This window comes from Puma concolor, chromosome D1 (assembly GCF_028749965.1).
Source record: "Puma concolor isolate L17-30 chromosome D1, mPumCon1.1.hap2, whole genome shotgun sequence".
NCBI classification, from domain to species: Eukaryota; Metazoa; Chordata; class Mammalia; order Carnivora; family Felidae; genus Puma; species Puma concolor.
In genome coordinates, this window is record NC_141676.1 from 67,498,670 (window position 1) to 67,520,327 (window position 21,658).

General features: G+C 37.0%; 1 protein-coding gene across 25 annotated transcripts in view; it reads right to left on the reverse strand.

Annotated features, from left to right (window-relative positions):
* DLG2 (discs large MAGUK scaffold protein 2) overlaps window positions 1–21,658 on the reverse strand; it is a 2,060,086-nt gene that overhangs the window by 290,403 nt on the left and 1,748,025 nt on the right. For all 25 annotated transcript variants that reach the window (XM_086678450.1, XM_086678461.1, XM_086678456.1 and 22 more), the window contains one exon: window positions 12,520–12,622. In XM_086678450.1, coding sequence (XP_086534576.1) covers window positions 12,520–12,622 — 103 coding nt within the window. The remainder of the gene's footprint in view (window positions 1–12,519; window positions 12,623–21,658) is intronic.

Sequence of the window (21,658 nt, forward strand, 5' to 3'; positions counted from 1 at the left end):
AGAGCACTGTTTATTCAAATAAGCTTGCTGAGGGGTTGTGATACTAGCTGTCATTTATTGACGACCTTATATATTTTAGACGCTCTACATCTATTTTCTCCAATTCTCCCAGAAACTTTGGAAGGTACATATGATTATCTCTATGTTATAGGTGAAGAATTTCAGGCTCAGAGAGGTTATCACTCACTTAAGGCCTCAAAATGTAGTAAATAGTGAGCCTTCCACCTGCCTTTGTACCAGTTTGGGGCCACACCTATTCTCAGAGCTGAAATGCAGGCCCCCAACTGCCCCATATTTTGAAAAGAACAACACCACAAACTTAAAAAAAACGGAATTCACCCAACTAGCCTTGCTCTGCTCCCGGGCCTATGGCCTATGACAACCCAATATTGGCCTGTCTCCCTTCTTGATCACATCTCATTACTAGAGTCTCTCTGATCTGCCTGTCTGCTGACCTTGCCTAGCTTATCGCTATTTCCCCATCTGACTCTTTTGTCCCTTCTGTACCTCTGTCCTCTCTCTCTCTCTGGGTACATGGCATTTTCCCTTTATTAGATTCTGCATATCCCCTCCATTGCCTCCCTTTTTCTCTCCAATTCTTTTATCACCATGTGGCTCGGGTTCCCTTTTCTTTCTCCTTTGAGAAGTAGTCTAGTGCAATGGCTGTTCTGGAATCTTTCTGCCTGAGAATGACTCCTTGCTTTACTCTACTGGTTAGTTGTCTGATTTTGGGAAAACTACTTATGCTTTCTAAGTCCCAGTTTTCTCATCTGTAAATGAGCAAATGGGTGATGCAATGGAACCTATATCATAAGTTTTTGAGAAATCTAAATGTGTAAACATATGCAGAGATTTTAGAATGTCATCAGACATATGGTGACTGCTCCATACTAGTCTTAATTATTCTCTCTCTTGCTACCAACTCCCTGTCTTTCTTTTTCTGACATCTATATTTTGTTCTGCCTTAGCTAAAATAAAAAACGTGAAGAGAGAGTTCCTATAGAATAGATATATTTATTCATTGGCATCATTCTTTTATTTTTTATATTTATGAAAATTTGAAAATTTTTCATATGAAAAAATTTCATATTGAACGCCTACTATGAACTAGGCCCTGTATTAGGGACTAAGGTATAAGCTGAATAAAACATGCTTTTCCCTGACGGGTTTATTTGTCTTGTAATTGTCAATAATGCTGTGCCATATTTTAATGAAATGGGTGAATTTATATATTTTAATAAGCCAACATGTATGGCTGTTGACTTTATCACCAACTTTCCCCCCATTTTCCCCCTGAGTGTGTCTGCTCCTCTCCACCAATTCTGCCACAACTTCTAAGCCAACCACCACCATTTTACCCAGATGAGCACTTTTTAACTGGGTCTTTCCCAGCATGTTTGGCACTTTCTGGCCTATTCTCTTTTCAGCAGTCAGAGCTATTTTTTTTTAGAAGAAAAAATCTGATCCTGCCAGCCTCTGGCTTAATACTTTTCAACACTGTTGCTTTCAGGAGAAAGAACCAAATACCAGTCCTCCATAGTCTGCCTACGCCTCCCTCTTTCACTTCCTTACGCATGGTATTTCTCCCACTTTCTCACATACGTTTCCCTCCTCTTCCTTACAACTGCTTCTTCTGCCCTGCTTTGACAAATTAATGCCTACTTACCCTTCAGATTCATGAAAATATTATTTCCTTGGGATGCCTTCTTAAGCCTCTATCTAGGTCAGAGTTTTTAGTCTGTTTTGGTTTGGTCTGGCTCGGTATACTCTAAGAATATATGTGAATATGTAGACTCTGAGAGTCTAGATCTAAGTCCTTTTCTTTTTCTAGAGCACTCACCTGAGCTTGTATGAACCACTGGTGTGTGATTTTATTCTGCTAACTGTAGGTATATCAGGGAAAGGGTCATGCATAATTTGTTCATCATTCTATCTCCAATGTCCAGGTCAGTGTGTCACTCACTGGAAGCATTTAATAAATATCAGCTGAATGAAGACTGACTGAAGGAATTTTTGTTCTGCCTTTGCTTTATGTCCCCGACGTGTCAGCAACTCTTATTAAGGAAATAAATTACCCTTAGCTGTGGAAACACGAATATGAGAAAACAGAGTGAATAAAACAAGATTATCTTGAACCAAAGTACAATTTGAATACTTTTCTTTTATAGCTTAGTCAATAAGTCTACCAGGAATCCTATTTGGATTAGGAATCTCTATATATATTCCTAATAGGAATCTATTAGGAATGTATGTATACATTAAAGATGTATACTTTATGTTTCCTGGGTTTGGCTTTCCCATTCTGTAGTTGCTACTACTTGTGATTCTGAGAATTAAATTCAGAATTCAGCTTTTGAATTTATCAAAAATGATTTTTTCTCATATTATTTCTTTTTACCCCCAATAAATCTGTTTCCCAACTTGGTAGTTACATTTACTTTACTTTATGAAACTGATTAAGATTTTGGCTATAATGTGTCTGTAAATGAAGAGATCATATATAATAAATTGTTAATCTTGAAAGCCCCAACAAGTAACAAGTGTTTCTACTTGAATTGAATTTGAAGCCATTATTGGGGGGGGGCCTCAAATTCTTTTAAACACAGAGAGAGCAATTTCCACAGATATAGATCTCTCTCCCCTTCCCACCAAGTGGGTGAAAGCAGAATTTCCATGTGTTTAAAATGTGAGGAATAAAATGAGAACACTCAAAATTACCTGCTTGCAATAATTGTTCCTTAATGACATATTCTAATTTCATAGAATGTCAGCCAGAAAGAGCCTTAAAAATAATCTCTCTAACCATCTTAATTAACAAAACAGAGCATCACTGTTTAGAAAGTGATGTGGCTTGGGCGTGGTTAAAAAGCATTGGCTGTGGAGTCAGGGAAGTAACAAGAAAAATGTCTCATTACTCATTAGTAAATTTGAGGGTTGGCTTATATACTGGGATTTCCAAACAAATGTGGAGGTGAACTACATTCTTTACTGAGAATATGGAGTAAGGTTAGTAGGTATTTTAGATGTTTTAGCCAGTATTCCTCTTCTGCTTGTCTCTGTGGAACATTCTTTAACAGTTCTCTCATGTCCTGAAACTCCTTATCAGTGGAGGATCTGTGTTCATCTGGTAATACTTGTATAGTCAAGAATATGATTAGGACCCTTTATTTCCATGTATTTGATCTGGGTGCTGCTAATTCAGGGATGGATCTAGGAGATCTTTTTGGTTGTCAAAATGTCTCTAGCACAAAGATTTATTTAGCCTCTTTCAGTATTAGTGAGTGAGTGCATTATGTCACTGGATGCCAAGGGTCCTTCAAAATATTATAAAATCACAAGATGAGACACCCAAAGATCAGTATGTTTAATTATGGGCAGAGATGGTATAACAGGAAGGGAAATGACATATATCAGCTTTGTAAATATTTTTAGCCCCTCTGATAAGAGTTTGAAACACTGGATTCCCAGGATAAATAATTAGGTCAAAAGAACTTTTTGAGTCAGGAAGTGATATCTCACTTTGTCCCCATTACATTACTCTACGTCCAAACTGGGGTATAAGCATGGAGAAAGATATGCAGCATCATTAATCACTGAGAGAGAACCTCCCATAAATCTGCAGACTCTGTTTGCATGAATCATCTTTTCTGTTATATTCTGTGATGTTATGTTTTAGTTGGAGGTTGGGGAGTTAAAAAAGCAACTGGGAGAAGGGTAGGAAAAAGATACATAAGTAGAGGGACATCCTGGGAGATTTCTAGTTGCAGGAGGAGGCAGTACGTGTTGGTGGAGGCTGTACCCATATGAGAGAGAGTTGTGGAGAAAGACACAGCTAAGCAATAAAAATTCTAGAGTGATATAAAGTTGTATGTAAGCTTCCTTCCTAATATTTTGGTAAAAATTAGAATATGTGAATCAAATTAATTAAATCGGATTTAATGCAACATATTTGGAGATGATATGTGAATATCATCTAATGTGAATATCACTAAGGATGAACTGATTGATGATGGATGGATGGATGGACACATGGATGAAGGATGCTGCATGAAGAAGTTAGGGTAGGAAAGAGGAAAAGCATAAGATATTAAAAAAAAATTTAACGCTTATTTGTTTTTGAGAGAGAGTGAGAGACAGAGTGTGAGTGAGCAGGGGCGGGGTAGAGAGAGAGGGAGACACAGAATCTGAAGCAGGCTCCAGGCTCTGAGCTGTCAGCACAGAGCCCCATGCAGGGTTCGAACTCACAAACTATGAGATCATGACCTAAGCAGAAGTTGGACACTTAACCGACTGAGCCACCCAGGTGCCCCAAAAGCGTAATATATTTGAGCTGTTTCTTGAAGTATCAATACTCCCCGATTGTGGTTATTTTTTAAATTAATAGTAATTGCTTACACTTTGAAACCTCTCTTATATATATCATTCAATTGCGATACACGAGTAAGAACAATTAACAAGAGTAATAAGCTAGCAATGAAAGTGAAATTATGGGCATGAGAATGCCCTGAGGTTCCATAAGAATTTTTCAAATCTCTTCTGTTCATAATAATCTAATTGGATTAGATTCCTTGGGCTAGTTAAGTCATCAGCCATGATAAGCTACTATAGTAAATTAAAAGAATTCAGGAATTTACTAGTTATTGAGCTAGCCTCAACTTTAGCTAGCCTCAACTTTAGCATCTATGACAAGTTTTAAGATACCGAATTAATTTCCTATGTGGATGTTGACTGAGCCTCAGTTCCCCCATCTGTGAAGCTGGACAAGGTGATCATTAAGGATTTTTTCAACTCTTAATTTCCATTTCTCAGTGATTCTAGGTAAACTGCACAGAATACATCAAGTTAACCAGATTTTGTGTTTTTTCTTAAAGAATGCAAAAAAATGCAAAGAACAAAGGTGCAGTATTAGCAACAAGATCTTCAAATAATGGGATTTATACTTCTATATTACTTGGGGGTCATGTCTTTCATCTAGAATTCAGTAACTGGAGGGTTCTTTCTTTTTAAAATATATTTATTCATCCTAACTTTTTCTTTTCTAAGGGAGAAAATGAAAACTCATAAAGATGAATAACTAGCATGAGGTCACACAGTTAGGGGTAGAGTTGGGACTAGAATACTGGTCTTCTCTTTCTAGTCCAGAGTCTTACACATTACTTTCCATTCCAAAGCTCATCCTGAATGTTCCCTGATGATAGTGATGCAATTTCTGACCAAGACCTCCACCTGGACTTTATGAGTATTGCCTGGGTATTTAAGATGCAGTTATTTGCACTGAGAAAATATCTCAACATGCCACAGCTGCTCATTCATATGTATAAACTTATGTAGACATTGATTTTAAGAAAGAAATTTAGGTTGAATTAAGTAAGCTTCTTGGATGTTGTATATACTTTCACTTCTGGGAACCTTTAGGTACAGAAGGTATCTATAGTTTTTCAGAGTAAATTACATATTCATTTTAGGTTTTCACCACATCTTTGACCTTATAGAGAAATAGATGATGGTGTCCAACTATGGTTTAAGCTTGTGACTTCATTTAGAGTAGTAACCCAGAAAAATATCAGAATTTCACTTCATTCTGAAAAGAATGAGTACTTTTCTTTCTGAATTAGTTTCATAATTTAAAAGGAACAAAAAAGATTACTGAAATGAGCTTCTGCTTTAAAATATAATAAGTTCCTTAAAGAAACTTTATAGTGATGCCTTAATAACTTTCTTTTGATCCACAAAGTTGCCCATCAGGATGGAGTTCAATCTTACCTCATCCCAACTCACTGCTTCTTTACTCTCTTGCAGAGAAGCCATAATGAAAGGGAATGAAGCCTGAAAAGGTTCATTGTATCACGAGATGAGGAGTTCTAGCAAGACTTATGAATTTGCTTGATAATCTATACTTAGAGGGGAGGTAGAGGCAAGGTAGAGGTGAATGACACATGAACTTCTTAGATTCCCTGCAGCCTGACCTGTCCCCAGTACAACCACTGATGCATGACCAATCATTGAGTAACACCTGCCAGAAATCAACCTTAGCGATGCAGCCTTATGTGACATTGCCTTGTACTCCAGGTAGAGGGAGTCCAACCCCACAGTAACAAATCACAATTTTTGCAGGGTCCTCAAGTATTCTAGTGCAGTGCTTCTCAAACTAATGTACATACAAATAACCGATGGATCTTGAAAAAAATGTAGATTCTCACTTAGTAGGCCTGAATTAGAGCTTGAGATTGTGCATTTCTACCAAGCTCTCAGTTTTTATCAATGCTGCTGCTTCACAGACCAGAGTTGGCAGACCAAGACTCTAGAATAATTCATTTCTTCCCCCAATTCCTGTATGGCTTCCTCTCAGATTTCTTTGAGGTCTCTGCTGAAATATAAACTGATTAGCTTGGCCTTCTATATTCACCATACATTTCTCTGTTACTATCATTTTCACGTTTCTTCCTATTTATTTACATTACTTATCACCATCTGACAAATTGACTATTTATTTGAGAAGGATTTATTGGTTCACTGCTTTATCTTTTCCCAAAAACAATGAATAGAGCATAGTAAGTGTTCAGTAAAAATATCTACTAACCAAATTAAAGTTTAAATGAACCACATAGCCACTCAGTCACAATTCCATAAACCAGGCCCTATTTGAAGGTCTCCAGAGAACAGTTAACTCTGTTCTTTGAGTTTTTCTTTCAGGAACTCAAGTATTCTATGAGAGAATAAAAGGTGGATAACCAGGTGTTATATGGAAGTGTTGAATCACAATATTGTATACCAGAAACTAAATTGTATGTTAACTAACTGCAACTTGGATAAAAACTTAAATGATGGAGAACCTCAGCCCCTCTACTGTCTACTCGAATCCCTGCTCACTGATGGGGACCTTGCTGACTGATCACCTCTTTCCTACTTGCAGGTCTTTGTGAAACCCTTTCTGTGTCCAAAACAATGCCCTGAATAGTCAGATTAAAGGCAAAAGGATATTGGTAGCTTTCATAGGAATATGTTGGTCTCCATTTTGTGCTTTATCCAACAATTTATACTGTTCACTTGGTTCTCCATGTGAATATCTGGTAGCTAGCTTATGATTTCAGCCCTAGTCAGTGATCCCACAGTAAATCTAGGTATTATTATATAGTGAGAAGGCAACAGATGCTATAAAGATTTGCCCCTATCTGATTTGGGAAATGCTGTGTTAGACCCTTTTTGACCAATGTATAATTAGGATATAATCAATGACTTTTAAAAATTCATCAATGGTGTTAAAGTTGAGTTTTTGAATTTTATTGTTTTTAAAAAAGTTTATTTTTGAGAGAGAGACAGAGAACTCAAGCAGGGGAGGCACAGAGAGAGAGGAAGACACAAAACCTGAAGTAGGCTCCAGGCTCCAAGCTGTCAGCACCGAGCCCAACATGGGGCTCGAACTCACTAACCACGAGATCATGACCTGAACCAAAGGTGGATGCTTAACTGAGCCACCCAGGCACCCCAAGTTTTGGAACTTTAAAAAATGTTGGAGCTTTAATAATTTTTGCTTGTGTTCTATTATAGAAAAATAGCTGTAGTTTTCTGCAATGCAGGAGAAAGGGAGATCATCCAATAGGGTGAATTTTTTTTTAAGAAAAGAACAAAAAGGCATCACATAAAAACTGCATCAATGCCACATGTCCAATCTGGGGATTCATTTACCATTTCTGTAACTAATATAAAAAACCCACGCCATTCATTCAATATTCATTCAACAAATATTTCTTAAGCACTTACTATTATTTGCCAACACAATGAAGATATTATATTGCACCTCTAAAACAAATGGAGATCCATTTGATAACTCTTTAATACAGCATAGTCAAATTCATATTGAGCAAATTCTCACAGGACATAAAATGAGTGATAAATGAATTATCGCCCTCTAGAAGCTTACTTGAGTCGGGAAATGCACAAATTATGTTAAGGGACACAAAAACTATCTGAATACAGGTCTAAAGAGTTCAGAGACTGAATCAATCAACACTGACTTAGCAGATAAAAGAGGACTTCATAGTGGAATTGACATCTGCAGGCCCTCAAAATGAGTAGGAATCCTATTGGTAGAATGGGCGAAAAGGGAATTCCAGGGAGAGAAACCCACACGAGCAAAGGCACAGAAACTGTTCAGGACCAAGTGTGGGGAGCAGAAAGCAGTCCTGTGTAGCAGTGGGAGGGCTATAAAAGATGCTGCTGCTGGGTGATGGTTGGGTTAGTGGGGAGGGAACATGGAGGTTGGCTGGGACTATACTGTGAAGGGCATGGAGTTTGTGCAGAGGCACCTTGGGCTAATATCTTTTTAGAAAAATAATTCTGAAAGCAATGGGGAAGATGGCTATAAAGGGATGGGAAAGGGATATACACGTATATATATGTGGGCCAGGGAGAGGGCAGACATTATGTTTCCTTTTTTGAAGTAGTGATGGGAGTAACTTCACTAACTGAATATAGACAATTGAAGTTTTATACAAGAATTAACTTCCCATATTGCTAAAGTAGGATTATTCTTTAAGTCTCAGATAAATGATCCTCTTAAAAAAAGAAATAAAGAAAATAACTTCATTATTTTCTTCCTAATATCAATATAATACATGTTAATTTCCAAGTAAACATGTGATAGAAAATGGATTTTAAAAAAGGCTGGTATAAATGAATCACAATCATACCACCAGAAAGAAACATTGTTTGTATGTGACTCTTCAAATTTGGCTTTAATTCTACTACCTAGGACTAGACATTGGATAAGATTTGATGATGGATAGAGTAATTTAGATAACAGGGATTAAATTACCCCAACTTTGGTCTTACTCTGCACAGTAAAACTTGCCAAGGAAGACATTTATTGTTACATTATGATAATTATAAATTATTTATAATTATTTCAAAAATGTGCTAAGTCTTATGAAAAACAGATTTGGAAATGGTTTTATATTTTGCAACACATGCTGGTTTGGCACATATTTTCTGCTTTGAAGCCAAAATGAAAAAATGCAAGTAGTGAAACTGAATCATTCCTCCAATCTTCAATCATCTTCAGTAGAAACTGAATACTAAAGAAAGGTAAATTTTATTTATCAGCTCGGCAACTCTTTAAGAAACACTAATAACAAGTATAACATAGAAAATTGATTTGTCAGTGAACAAAATATAGGTTGTGCGTCTGCACACATGGAGCTCATGATCTTACTTAGTTTAGCAAGATATTTTTTTTTCTTCCTGCTCTTCAGAATAGAAATCTCACCCACTTTTAAGAGTCTGGCTCCATTTCCCTATTTCCTCATTTCCATGAAGTACTCTTGTACTGTTTTGGCTTCTGCAGGTTTAGCCCTTCTCTGACATCCCAAATTCTTAGAGATGGTGTCATTATTATACAATTTTGGTTCTGTGTCATCAGAAAATGATTTCTGTAAAATGTATCTAAGTTCTTTCTCCTCAGTAAGATAAAAAACAAACAATTCTTAAAGACAAAGACTTGGGATATGAGTCTGAAGGGCCAAATTTTCTGAATATCTGGTAACATTGAGCAAGGAATCTAGTATACTCCCGACAAAAGCATTTTTATGTTTTGAACTGAAAAACTTATTTACTGGAAGCCTGGTTCTTGAACCTACCAAAAGAGATGTAAATAAAATTTGTCTTAGCATGGACATCTCATAATCCTGGTGCAAATGAAGGGGATCTGGTGAGAATTTCCTAATGGACTCTGATGGAATACTCTTTTTACTTGTTATTTTAAAGGCAAATTGTTCATTATTTCCTAAAAATGTCATAGAATTTAAATGTTCCTAAATGATCTAAACAATAATCCAATCAGTTTTCCATTTCATATAATAGTTAAATTAAGGCTCAGTTACACATTAAATTTAGAAAGAGGGGAAAATGATTGCTTGATGTTACATTACCCCATTTCCAACTGATTTAAAGCTGTGAAAAATTACAATACAGTTAGACTATTAAAATAGGGAAGTCATTCTGTGAATCCTATCTGCACTTTCGCATTTTGAAATAAGATTGTTTTCATTTGCACATTTCTTTAGAAGCACTTTGAAAATTGGTTTATATGATTTATAAGATTTGCTTTGAATAGACATCTTCACAAAGCACAGCATAGTATCCAAATTAAGTACACTGCTTAAAGGAAACAAAAGCTGTAAGGAAGCTTAAGATGAAGATTAAAGTTGATAGAATGATGACATTCTTATCTTTTACTGTAACCTTTAAAGTTAAAAATCACTCTGTTCAAGGTCACTTGAATGGCTGTCTTCACTATCAAAAGCTTCTAATTGTTGTAATTCGTGTTTGAGATGAAATTTTTCAGAAATGGGAAAGCAGCCTGGGTATTTATTGCCATGTGCCAGGTAGTGGTGAAGGGCATAAAGTCTGAGACTGAATGAAAACAGCTACAAAGAAAATGGAAAAGTCCCATGTAAAAGTTCTTACTCTATATGAAGTAGAATTTGTTCATCAAATTATGCTAAACCAGATGTTTTTATTTTCTGTTTTACAACTGATACTTCTGGAGCCATTTATTCCTATTAGAAGACACATTTACTAATTTTTGGGGCGCCTGGGTGGCGCAGTCGGTTAAGCGTCCGACTTCAGCCAGGTCGCGATCTCGCGATACGTGAGTTCGAGCCCCGCGTCGGGCTCTGGGCTGATGGCTCAGAGCCTGGAGCCTGTTTCCGATTCTGTGTCTCCCTCTCTCTCTGCTCCTCCCCCGTTCATGCTCTGTCTCTCTCTGTCCCAAAAATAAATAAAACGTTGAAAAAAAAAAAAAAAAAAAAAAAAAGAAGACACATTTACTAATTTTTAAGTAGAAAGACTTTCAAAGCTGTACAGGAAGAACATTTTCCCTTGGTGTTGTCATCATCCATCTTTGATAATCACAAATCTCCTCTTCCCCCATTCTCTGTCCATATCTGGGCCAGGGCAATTGGAGAAAACATTTAATATATATTTTTATAACTTAATTGCAAATTCTAATTCTAAAGACAGGCAACATAAATGAAACATTCCAAAATACACATAGCACAATGTTTTCTTTATTCTCACATGAAATATGTGGTTGGCCACCATTATGGTAAATAAAATCTAAGACTTCACAAGCAAGATACAAACCTCAGTCTTCCAAAGAACAATAGACCAACTGACATTAAGAGAGAATCACTTTAAAAGGTCAAAGAAGCTCTTTATACCCACAGGCATAAAGGCTCTTCCTTAATGGCATCTTGTACTTCCATGTTTATCTGTTTAATAGTCTTCTCTGAGAGCTATGTGGGCCAAGGGTAATTAACTACATTTCCTAAAGACAGAAAGCACATTCCTCTTTTTTTCTTGTAAAAAGTCTAGCCCACTGTGGTGTGCTTAACTGCATTTCATTAACAAAGGAGCAATCTACATACAAATTTGCTAAAATATCAACCACACAATAGGTAACATCCCGGTTGTCTCATTGAGCCTCACTCTGATCACAGAAACAGATGTTGAAACAAACCAAAAAGCAGGGTATGGCTAATGCAATTTAGGATATCTCATCAGGTCTCAGTTGGCTAAGCCAATTTATGACATCTCACCATGTTTCAGGGTTTACAGTAGCATATGCTATACTATAGCTGAGAGTACACACACACAAAAATCTACATCAAGGACAACCAAAAGCCGTGTTAGTGTTAATAAAAGTTAATGCCACAGAGAGAGACTGCTGATCATGGTCTGTTCTCTCTGTCCTCCTTGTTTCTGAAGGGATTCAGGACAACCACTCCCACCCCCTTGCCCCCACTGAATGTGCCACTTTGGTATGTGGATTTTGAGCTGAAGGCAACGGAGACCCTACAGGCTCAAGAGAAACTTTTGTCTCTCCTATAACTACATAGAAGGATCTCACCTGGGGGTCTTTCCCAGAACAATGGTTATTAGCAGAGATAAATTTTATCTGAGTGATCCATCTGTATATGTATAGCCAGGACAAATATCTAATTACCAAATATCAGTTCTTCTCATCGCCCTGTGAAATACAATCCTGTCCTCTAAGGTCCCAGACCGCACCCATTTCATAGTTCAGGATGACATATATATGTCATTTTGCCTGTCTTTGGAATTTCCATGCCTGTGTGGATTCCCCTTACATATGCTATTAAATTTTATTTTCTCCTGTTAATCTGTCTCATGTCAGTTTGATTCTTAGTCCATCTTAATGGTTTTTATACTATCCATTGCCGACCAAAAGTGCCTACAGATAAGAATATAAATAAAGTTGAGGATAGTTTTTTTTTTTTTTTAATTCATATTTCAAAGAGGACTTTCTAACTGATGTTTTCCTTGGAAGATTAAGGGTAATAAGGCCTCATATTCTCTGGACATGTAACACACATTTTTCAGGATAGGTGAGTTTTAAAAAACCTTGTTGGTATAGACTGGTTAATACAGATTACCAGATGTGGGTCTACATTCTCACAGAAACATATCAGAACATTATAAGCTTAGTTTCTCACTGACCTTCAGGTTGGTATTGTGCTATAATCGTCACCGTCTGTCCAGCCCCCTTCAGTGCAGCTGCGGCCTGTTCATGGGATGCTCCACGGAGGTCAATGCCATTCACCTGGAAGAGGAAGCCAGAGAATTTGGGTATTTCATAAGGCCTATCATTCTGATAGTTGAAAAATGTTTCTCCAAACTGAGAAGCTAAGATTATGTCACCTACCTCAAAACCCCTAATGTCTTACCAAGGCAGTTGAGTGTTACTTAGCAAGTTTCAGGCTCTTATCAACTTTCATTTAGCAAAGATGTGAAATTTCATCTTGTGGCGTTTATAGAATGGTCTGACTCGGCTGAAGCTGTCTATGCATGTCTACAAGAATTTTAGTATGTGCATTTAATATGCCTCTGTGAGTTTCCTAGATTTCTGGGGTGGATATGAGCCTTCAAAATTAGAGGAAAAACAGGATAATAAAGAGAGACACATGTAATGTACATAGATGAGTATGTGCTGACAGATTAATATATTCAGATGAAGTTCTGGGTAGATTGTATGAAATGGGGCTGGCTGCCTGCCAAATCCCTCTTTTTGGTCATATGCCTGGTCCTGTCATTCTGAGCTTGGTTAGACAGCCCTGAGCCTTGTTCCAAAATAAACCTGACTGCCCCATTTCTCATGTACAATTCCAGAATGAATTCTGACAAAATGAAATAAAGAATGCCTGGAGTTTATGTTGCTGTTGCTAACTCCCATTTTGGGGCCGACGCCAGAAGAAAAACAGAACATCTGAAAAACAAGCACAAAACTCTGCCGAGAGGGAAAAATCATTCTGAAGTCAAATTTAATGAGAAGTAAAAGCTAAAATCTTTCTCAAATCAATTCAGTTGAAGTCAACATAATATAATTACTGAGTGCTTTCCAACGACAGGGCTCTGTGTCTGCCCCAGGAGAGGGATCATGGGTGGAGAACAAAGGTGAACAAGGCAAGTCCCCAAGAAGCTTTTCTGCTTGAACTGAACACACAGAAAGTCCAGTTTTCTAACATACACAGAGCTATTCTTATGCAGTTGATGCCAGAATTCTGCTTCCTTTTATTTACAGAGAAGTTGGTTACCAACCATAAAAAATAGAAAAAAGAAATTAAAAAAATAAAAACATGACCAGCTTATCTGCATGTAAAACATAACATCTTATTTGGCCTCTCATCAATCCTCTTTGACAATGACACTGGGTGGTGGATAGGGAGTTGCCACTGTTTCCCCATGGGGTCTGGAATATTTGCAATCTTTTTTTTTATTAGGTTTATTTATTTATTTTTGAAAGAGACAGACAGAGCATGCAAGTGGGGGAGGGGCAGAGAGAAAGGGAAAGAGAGAGAATCCCAAGCAAGCTCTGCACTGCCTATGCGGAGCCTGATGCAGGGCTCCAACTCACAAACTGTGAGATCATGACCTGAGCCAAAACTGAGAGTCAGATGCTTAATGGAATGAGCCACCCAGGTGCCCCATGGGGTATCTGTAATCTTTAATTCCCCATCCCAGCCCTCTCATAATAACTTTGTGGAAGCCTCCTTAACCACTTTTATAATTTTCCATGCCTCTTCCCTGGCTTTCTATTCTGGTGAAATCCTTACCGAATGCATTGATTACATGGTAACCTAGAGAAGTCCATTGATCTGGGTTTGGCCTGACTGCCACACACCAGCTGAGTGACTATCTTTTCAAGTCCTGAGCCTCAATATTCTCCTACCTTGGAGGGAAAGGACTGAGAGGCTCTTTGAGTGTAAAGCTCCTTTGAACTATAGAATTTCCAGATTTACTTGTTAGTAGATGACAGTCATTTCAGAGATTGTCTAGGCATGGATGAGTCAGACTATGACTCAGACAGCCGAAAGGACAGGAAAAGTAATTAGATGTAGGCTCCTGCCTACAGGAAGCTGAATGCATAAACTTCCTGGGCCAAATAATCTCTTGTCAAACAATTAGGGCTAACTTCTTATTAAAACATAATATAGGATCATGGTAAATGAAATCTCATGTTTCAGAAAGGTATCTAAGGAAAAGTAAAAAATTCCCCTTAACATCTGCAGTTCCAGAGGTAACCAATGTTAGCAGTTTCTTGGGTATACTTTTTAGAAGTCTACTATATGTATATGCACACACATGCCTTATTTCTATTTCTTTCTTTATATATGTAATATGTCTTCACATTTTTAGTTAAGTGAGTAGGATCATATCATATATATAAACTATAAACTGTTTCTGTTTTGCTTTTAACAATGTATCTTGGACATCTTCCATATCAGCTCCTGCTATTTTACCTTTTTAACAGGAGCCCAGCAATACACAGTATGGATAGACCAGCATTTTTTTCAACAGGATCCCTATTGTTGTTGAGACTGTGTCTAGCTTTCTGCTACTGCAAACACTTATGAAGGTGTTTGTGAAGGATGAATTCCCTGGAAATACACTTTCTGAGTATATTCCATAGATTGTATATGCATTATTTGTTTCTTTTAATTTGTTCTTAATTTTTCACATGATTATTCACTAAATAAACAGAAACTGATGAAGAAAGCAAAAAAGGGGAGGGGAGAATCTCTTTGCTCAAATAATATATTGATATAAAAAATAATGTATGTATATAATGCACATACATGAAAAAGCAATACAAAAAGCATACAAATAAAGTGGCCCCATCTTTTATTCTAAAGTTATCCATTTTGATGGCTTCTTATAAATACTACCAATTATTTTTCTTGTTAATATAAACAGGTTTATAAAGTTATAATTTTAAAATTTTATACAAATAAGGTATTTTACACATAGCTTTATACCTTTATTTTTTCTACTTACTAATATATTTTAAAGAACTTTCTTCATTCACATATTCCTATACTTGTCTCATCCCTTTTTATAGTTATAAAGTGTTCTATTATTCATTATAAATTTATTTTACCAGTACAGGGTTGATAGACCCTTAGGTTGTTTCAGTATTTTGCTGTTATAAACAATGCTGCAATAAATATTATGTAACAAAAAGTTCTTGGATAAAGGGTATGAGTGCTAAATTGTAATAGCTATTGCCAAGTTGTGTCCAAAAATTTATACCCCCACAAATAAGATATGATTGACTTTCTTCATAGTCTTGTAAAAATTGCACATATCATAACATTTGGCCTTTGTCATTCTAATATGTAGACAATTGCGTTTTTAAGTTTTGCCTGTCTACAACTATGAAGTTAAGCATCTTTTTATATGTTTGCTGGCTATTTAAATTTGTTTTGGCATAAAATGACCATTTGCTTATTTCACCTATTTTTTATTTGTGTAGTTTGTTCTTTTAAAAATCTATCTGCCTCTTAAGAATATTAGTGCTTCATCTCAGATAAATATTGCAAATATTCTTTTCAGTTTGGTATTTGTATTTTGTATCATTGCATTGTAACTGTTAACTTTTCCCTGGTATGCTATTTCTTGCCATACAGAAGTTTAAAATGTTTTATATAGTCACATTTATCACTATGCTTTCCTTTTCAGCTTTTGAGTTTCGTATTATATCTACCCCTCTTCAATATATTTAACAAATTACTCAAATATTTTCTTCTGGTACAATGAGTTTAATTTTTAGCCACCTAGTCTTTGATCTACTGGAATACATTTTGATGTCTGATGTGAGAACCACCCTTTCTTGGACCTTTCTTGTATAGCATCAAATTCTTACATATTTTAATATTCTAATTGTCCTCTGGATTTTTCTAAGTGCACTAAAGGGAGCACGGAAAAGTGGGAAGGAAGAGAATATATGGAATCACAGAGAATTGGGTTTGAATTCTGAGTTGACCAGTCATACCTAAGTAACTTGGGAAAGTCACTTACTTCTTCAAATCTCAGCTTTCTTACCTATAGAATGGGTATAATATCTACCTCTCTATCAGGGCTGTTGCATAACATGAGACAATATCTGTAAAGCCCTTAACAGAGACCCTGGTACAAACAAGCATTCAGCAATTAGTATCTATTATTGCTGTCAGTATTTCTTCAGAGCTATGATTATAAGTCATGAAATAAAATCTAATGGAAATTAATTAATACAACATATATGGTTACTTTTTTTTCTATGAACACAGAATTTCAGTATTGGAAATGCCTTAAAAACTTGTTCATCAGCACTTACATATTAGCACATTAAAGATCATTCTGGGGGTACCTGGGTGACTCAGTCGGTTAAATGTCCAACACTTGATTTAGGCTTAGGTCATGATTTCACAATTCACAAGCTCAGGCTCCACATTGGGTTCTGCATTGACAATGTGGAGCCTGCTTGGGATTCTTTCTCTCCTTCTCTCTCTGCCCCTACCTCACTCTTTCTCTCTCTCTCTCAAGTAAATAAACTTAAAAAAAAAATCATTCCCGACAGAGTTAAGATAGAAGAGCAGCATGGAGACGATGAGCTTGTCTTGACCCTGAAATGCATCTAGATCAGCACCAAACCCTTTTGAACACCTAGGACACTGATCTGAGGATTAACACAACAATCTACATAACTTGAGCCACAGAACTTGGCAGAGACGTGGTATGGAGAGGTAAACTGGGGGAGAAAAGCTGCAAAGGGTAGGGAACTGATTTCATGGAGAGAGGACAGAGAAAATGAAAGGGGGAGAGTGTGGTGTATAAGGATCATGTAAGAAAAGCACTCACCCTGATAGTAGCTGGAGAGAAAGAAAGAGAAAGAATGAAAATGCTAGCAGGGCACTAAACAAGAAATCTGTTTCCTAAAACCATTGACGGGGGAAAAGAGAGGGTTTCAATACCATTCGGATTCTATAAACAGCAGAGCACAGAGTCTGAAATTCTAGACCTCCGTGCCTGGCAGTGTTCTGGTGAGGAAGTAGGATGAACCCCCCGGAGAAGGAAGCAGGGTCTGAGGGATCCATGCGCCACATGGGGAGAAGAAGTTCCCCTACTTAGAATGCATTTGGTAGAGGTCATAAGGCCTCCCCACAGGCCAAGGTCCCAGTGGACCCCAGAGAACAGCCATGTTTGCTGGTATAGGGACAAAGGCGCCAGAGTGCAGTGAAACCTGGCGCCAACTATGTTGTGGATTGCCATAATCTCTGAAGCTCTGCCACTGCCTGATCACATGAACATTTTTTGAGGGAAGCCAGCACCAGCCCATTGCTCTGCAAGACCCTACGTGCGAGAGTCAGTGTGGGTCCAAGCTGCTGGGGTCTCTGAAGTGTGAGGTTTTGAAACACAACCCCATCTGAGATAAAACTCTAGAGGGAGGTGCTGCCTGGCAGGCACACAGCTTGGATATACGGTAGAGGCGGGGAGTGGATAGAGGCTTGAGAGAAAGGAGACGTACTTGATTGTGAGTCGGTGACAATGCAGTTCCTGTACCTGAGACTAGGGAGCTGAGTGAAGCCATTTCCACCTCTCTGGTGTACATGACACACTGATCCACCCCAGTAAGCTAAGGAGTGCCACCTAGTGGAGAACGGAGCAGATACACCAAGCCCAGCCCAGCCGCATCCTCCAAGCACATTACCTAGAAGGCCAGCTCAAGTCACTCCACCGGCCTAATGTACAGACTATACAGGGCTTCACAGTTTCAGTTCTAGGGGAAACTGGATGTAACTTAATTCAGGTTTCATTCTGTGTGCTGGCTCATTTATTTGTTCATTTTCTTTGCTTCTGTTTTTGCTTAAATTGTTTGTTTATTTATTTATTTTTTTCTTCCTCATTCTTGGATACAAAATAGAAAAAAATGTATTTTTTCTTTAAATTTTTTTAATTTTTTTAAATTTTACATTCTTTCATTTACTTTCTTTTATTTCATTTGATTCTATTTTATTATATAAATAATTTTTAATTAAAATTTTTTTCTTGCCTTTTTTTCCTTTCCTTTCTCTTTTTTCTCTATTCTATTTTTTCTCTATTCTTCTGACAACCAGACCAAAACATACCTAGGATCTAGCTTTCTTTATTTGATTTTATGTGTTGTTTTCAATTTTTTGATTTTAATTTTTTATTTTGCCAATTATTCCTCCAAAATGAAAAAATGAAGGAATTCACCCCAAAAGAAAGAACAGGAAGAAATGACAGCCAGGGGCTTACTCAACACAGACATAACCAAGATGTCTGAACTAGAATTTAGGGCCACTATAATAAGAATACTAGCTGAGGTTGAAAAAACCATAGAATCCCTTTATGTGGAGATAAAAGAAATAAAATCTAGTCAGGACTAAATTAAAAATCCTATAACTGAGATGCAATCTCAAATGATGTCACAATGGCAAGGATGGACACAGCACAGCAGCAAATTAGTGATTTAGAAGATAAAATTATGGTGAATAATGAAGCAGTAAAAAGAGGGAAACAAAGGCAAAAAATCACAATGTAAGATTTAGAGAACTCAGTGACTCATTAAAAAGGAATAACATCCAAACCATAGGAGTCCCAGAAGATGCAGAGACAGGAAAGGGGGCAGAAGGTTTATGTGAGCAAATTATAGTAGAAAACTTTCCCACTCTGGGGAAGGACACAGACATCAAGATCCAAGAATCACAGAGATTCAACAAAACCTACCATCACCAAGGCATATCATAGTCAACTTTACAAAATACACAGACAAGGAAATAATGATGAAAGCAGCAATGGAAAAAAAAAGTCCTTAACCTATAAGGGAAGACAGATCAGGTTCACAGCAGACCTATCCACAGAAACTTGGCAAGCCAGAAAAGAGTGGTAGGACATATTCAATGTGCTGAAGTGGAAAATATGCAGCCAAGAAATATTTATCCAGCAAGGTTGTCATTCATAATAGAAGGAGAAATAAAAAAGAGTTTCCCAGACAAACAAAAACTAAAGGAGTTTGTGATCACTAAACCAGCCCTGCAAGAAATTTTAAGGGGGACCCTTTGAGTGGAAAAAAGACAAAACAAAACAAAAAAGACCAAAGCAACAAAGACTAGAAAGGACCAGTGAACATCACCAGAAACACCAAATCAACAGGCAACACAATGGTGCGAAAATCATATTTTTCAGTACTCATTATAAATGTCAGTGGACTAAATGTTCCAATCAAAACACATGAGGTATTAGAATAAATAAGAAAAAAAGACCTATCTATATGCTGCTTACAAGAGACTCATTTTAGACCTAAAGACACCTGAAGATTAAAAGTAAGGGGATGGAGAATCATCTATCATGCTAATGGTAGTCAAAAGACAGCTGGAGTAGCCATCCTTATATCAGACAAACTAGATTAAAAAAAAAAAATTAACATTTATTTATTTTTGAGACAGAGAGAGACAGAGCATGAACGGGGGAGAGTCAGAGAAAGAGAGGGAGACACAGAATCTGAAACAGGCTCCAGGCTCTGAGCTGTCAGCACAGAGCCCGATGCGGGGCTTGAACTCACGAACCGCGAGATCATGACCTGAGCCGAAGTCAGACGCCTAACCGACTGAGCCACCCAGGAGCCCCTGGACAAACCAGATTTTAAAACAAAGACTGTAGGGGCACCTGGGTGGCTCAGTCAGTTGAGTGTCTGACTTTGGCTCAGGTCATGATCTCACAGCTTGCAGGTTCGAGCCCCATGTCGGGCTCTGTGCTGACAGCTCAGAGCCTGAAGCTTGCTTCGGATTCTGTGTCTCCCTCTCTCTCAAAAAATAAGTAAACATTAAATAAATAAATAAATAAATAAATAAATAAATAATAAATAAATAAAGACTGTAACAAGAGATGAAGAAGGGCATTATATCATAATTAAGGGATCTATCCAAAAGAATATCTAACAATTGTAAATATTTATGCCCCCAATGTGAAAGAACCCAAATCTATAAATCAATAAACCACAAACATAAAGAAACTCACTGATAATAATACCATAATAGTAGGGGACTTCAACACCCCACTTACAACAATGGAAAGATCATCTAAACAGAAAATGAACAAGGAACCGATAGCTTTGAATGACACACTGGACAGGATGGGCTTAACAGGTATATTCAGAACATTTCATCCTAAAGCAGCAGAATACATATTCTTCTCGAGTGCACACGGAACATTCTCCAGAATAGATCACATACTGGGACACAAATCAGCCCTCAACAAGTACAAAAAGAGAATATATCTTGCATATTTTCGGACCACATGGCTATGAAACTCAAAATCAACCACAAGATAAAATTTGGAAAGGCCATGAATACTTGGTGATTAAAGAACATCCTACTAAAGAATGGATGGGTTAACCAATAAATTAAAGAGGAAATTAAAAAGTACATGGAAGCTAATGAAAATGAAAGCACATCAGCCCCAAACCTCTGGAATGCAGCAAAGGCGGTCATAAGAGGGAACTATATAGCAATCCAGGCCTTCCTAACGAAGGAAAATAGGTATCAAATATACAACCTAACATTATACCTAAATGAACTGGAAAAAGAACAGTAAATGAATCCCCAAACCAGCAAAAGAAGGGAAATAACAAGATTAGAGAAGAAATCAATGATATTGAAATAAAAAAAAAAAACCCACAAAAAACAGTAGAACAGATCAATGAAAACAGGAGCAGAATCTTTGAAAGAATTAACAAAATTGATAAAGCCCTAGCCAGACTGATCAAAAAGAAAAAGGAAAGGACTCAGATAAATAAAATCATGAATGAAAGAGGAAAGATCGTAATCAACACCACAGAAATACAAACAATATTAAGAGAATATTATAAGCAATTATATGCCGACAAATTGGGCAATCTGGAAGAAATGGACACATTCTTAGAAACATATATACGACCAAAACAGGAAGAAATAGAAATTTTGAACAGACCCATAACCAGTAAAGAAATTGAACCAGTAATAAAATATCTCCCAACAAACAAGAGTCCAGGGCTGGATGGCTTACCAGGGGAATTCTACCAAACATTTAAAGAAGAGTTAACACCTACTCTTTTGAAGCTGTTCCAAAAATACAAATGGAAGGAAAACTTCCAAACTCATTCTACAAGGCCAGCACTATCTTGATTCCTAAACCAGACAAAGACCCCACTAAAAAGGAGAAATACAGACCAATTTCCTTGATGAACATGTATGGAAAAGTTCTCAACAAAATACTAGCAAACTGGATCCAACAATACATTAAAATAATTATTCACCAC